The sequence below is a fragment of the Megalops cyprinoides genome, chromosome 19 (assembly GCF_013368585.1).
Source record: "Megalops cyprinoides isolate fMegCyp1 chromosome 19, fMegCyp1.pri, whole genome shotgun sequence".
In the NCBI taxonomy this organism is placed as follows: domain Eukaryota; kingdom Metazoa; phylum Chordata; class Actinopteri; order Elopiformes; family Megalopidae; genus Megalops; species Megalops cyprinoides.
Genome location: NC_050601.1, coordinates 2106618 through 2108939, shown reverse-complemented (window position 1 = coordinate 2108939; position 2322 = coordinate 2106618). Strand labels below are relative to the sequence as shown.

General features: G+C 47.3%; 1 protein-coding gene across 1 annotated transcript in view; it reads left to right on the top strand.

Moving 5' to 3' along the window:
• Positions 1–1250, top strand: part of LOC118794497 (alpha-N-acetylgalactosaminide alpha-2,6-sialyltransferase 2-like) — a 5620-nt gene extending 4370 nt beyond the window's left edge. The window contains exons 7-8 of the mRNA XM_036552761.1: positions 260–359; positions 1074–1250. Coding sequence (XP_036408654.1) covers positions 260–359; positions 1074–1241 — 268 coding nt within the window. The 3' untranslated portion in view covers positions 1242–1250. The remainder of the gene's footprint in view (positions 1–259; positions 360–1073) is intronic.
• The last annotated feature ends 1072 nt before the right edge of the window (positions 1251–2322 follow it).

The following is a 2322-nucleotide window of genomic DNA, read 5'->3' as shown; positions in this document are numbered from 1 at the left end:
AAACAGCGACCACAACAGTAACTAAAACTCCAGAATGATTCACGTCTGAGTTGAAGACCATCATAAATGCTCTACTGCACATTTGCATTAACGCTATGGACATAGTCAAATCAAAAATAGCAGCTTTCCTCAGTGAAGACTAAAGTTGCCTGAAAAAAAAAGAGTCTGAGGCCCCAGTGCTTTCCATCATGCTTTTTTGTGCTTGTTCCCGTGACTCTCAGGGGTTAGGGTTATTAACGTGGCTCTATGCGTTCTGCAGATTTCTTCGCTCTCGTAACCTTAACACCAAATTTCGAGATTGGTACCGACCGACCACAGGGGCGGTGATGCTGCTGGCCGCCATGCACACCTGTGACCAGGTATGAGCAATGGATACGCGTGCAGAATGCATGTAGTAATAGTTCAGATACCAGCTCCAAGCCACATCACACTTACAGCCATTCTGAAAGGACCAGCGTTGCACGCAATGAAGTGGCGTGACCTTCCTTAGAGTTCTGCTGAGCAGTCTGACACCTAAACACAAAAGCACAAAAATGCTAAAAATCCGCTGACAAACTCCATTACCTTATTGTCATTTAGCAGACACTCTTATCCAGAGTGACTTATGTAGTTTACAATTTTACATGGTATCCATTTATACAGCTGGATATTTACTGGGGAAATTTAGGCTTAAGTACCTTGCCCCAAGGGTACAGCAGCAGTGCCCCAGTAGGGAAATCGAACAGACAACCTTTCAGTTATGACCCCAACTCATTACCACTACACCATACTGCCAGCCACTGCCACCAAAACGATTAGGGAATACTGTATGTCAGGTAATGCTCAGTCAGTGTGTTTGGATTAACTCAAAGCCCTCTGGCAGCAGACTCAAAGGCCATGCATTAATCTGATCAGTGTGGACATTTTCACAGCAGTCACCTTCATTCGGTGCGGTTCACAGAGCTTAATTTATTTTAAAAGCCATTTACCTGTTTAAACTGGAGGTTTGTGGCGATAACTCAGGTGGAGTGGCTGAGAGCAGAGGCTCACCTGAGGTCCACACCTGCACGCCTCCCTGCTGTTCTGTGTTCCAGGTCAGCGCGTACGGCTTCGTCACCCCCGATTTCATGAGATACTCCGACCACTACTACGACCAGGCCTTCCGTCGCCTGGTCTTCTACGTCAACCACGACATGCAGATGGAGATGCAGCTCTGGCAGCAGCTGCACCAGGCCGGCCTCATCAAGCTCTACATGCGCTAGCGAGCGTGCTCACCTGGTCGCTGTAGCGACCCCTGCTGACTCCGCCCTGCCCGAGGGGTGACGTCTGCAGACCCTGTTCTCCGAGACTGTGGTGGGGAGAGTCCGGAGGGCCTGGACCGGCAGAGTCTGGACCTGTATGTTCTTCTGCAGAGCGCTTGAGTTGAGTCGCCCTCCCCAGGTCTGGGGCCTTTCCCAGGGTCTGCCCAATATGGGCTTCTGGTGAAAAGCTTCTGATATGACCAATACCTGCACTTGTCTCAGGGTTTTGAGAAGTGACAGCTGCAACAGACACACTTTTATGTGTGTATACCCCATGTAGTTTCCCAGCACTCTGTCCTTCTGCCTGCACTTACACAAGATCGCAGAAATTAGAGGGGTGGTGCTGCTCTCCCGCTGGTTCTGTGTGGATGGGGTCCATCACATGAGCTGTCAAGAGGGGGCGCCGTAAACCTTCCTCAAGTCTCCCCTGAGCTTCAGAGGTCGAACCAAACCAGAGCAAACTAAATAAAGCTGAAGTGAATCCAACTGAAACTGCTGGCCGCTGTGTGCCAGAATCCAAGGATGCTTTGCATGCCAGACTTGTTAGATTACAACACGCTCTGCCTAACAGATTAGTAAATTATGAAATCACGTATTGTGTACCTTCCAGAACAGAGACACTCCCTCGTTTACAAGCACCCTAGTGACAGCTGTAGAACAGGCACATAAGCAGAGTACAATACAAACAGCATGTGAAGTATGTGTTTATGTTTTGGCGGTCAGGGGCATTCAGGATCACTTAAAAAAAACAAACGAGTAAATGAAAGTAAAAGAAAATTCCTGCCTTTCACGTTCCTGTCGATGAGAGAGAATAATTTCCCTGAAAATTCACATTGTGGGGGGGGAGGAAGAAAAATCAAATTCTCTGGGAAGTCTCTGGGAAGCTTTGTCTTGCAATGGAGATGTTTACCACTAAATTTAGCCTGATTTGAAATGTCCAGCATCATTGGAGACATTAAGCCTCAATTAAATGACATTAAGTTTCTTAAATTAAGAGCATCTGCAGCATTGCATATTTACATTGCAATATTTACTACTTTTA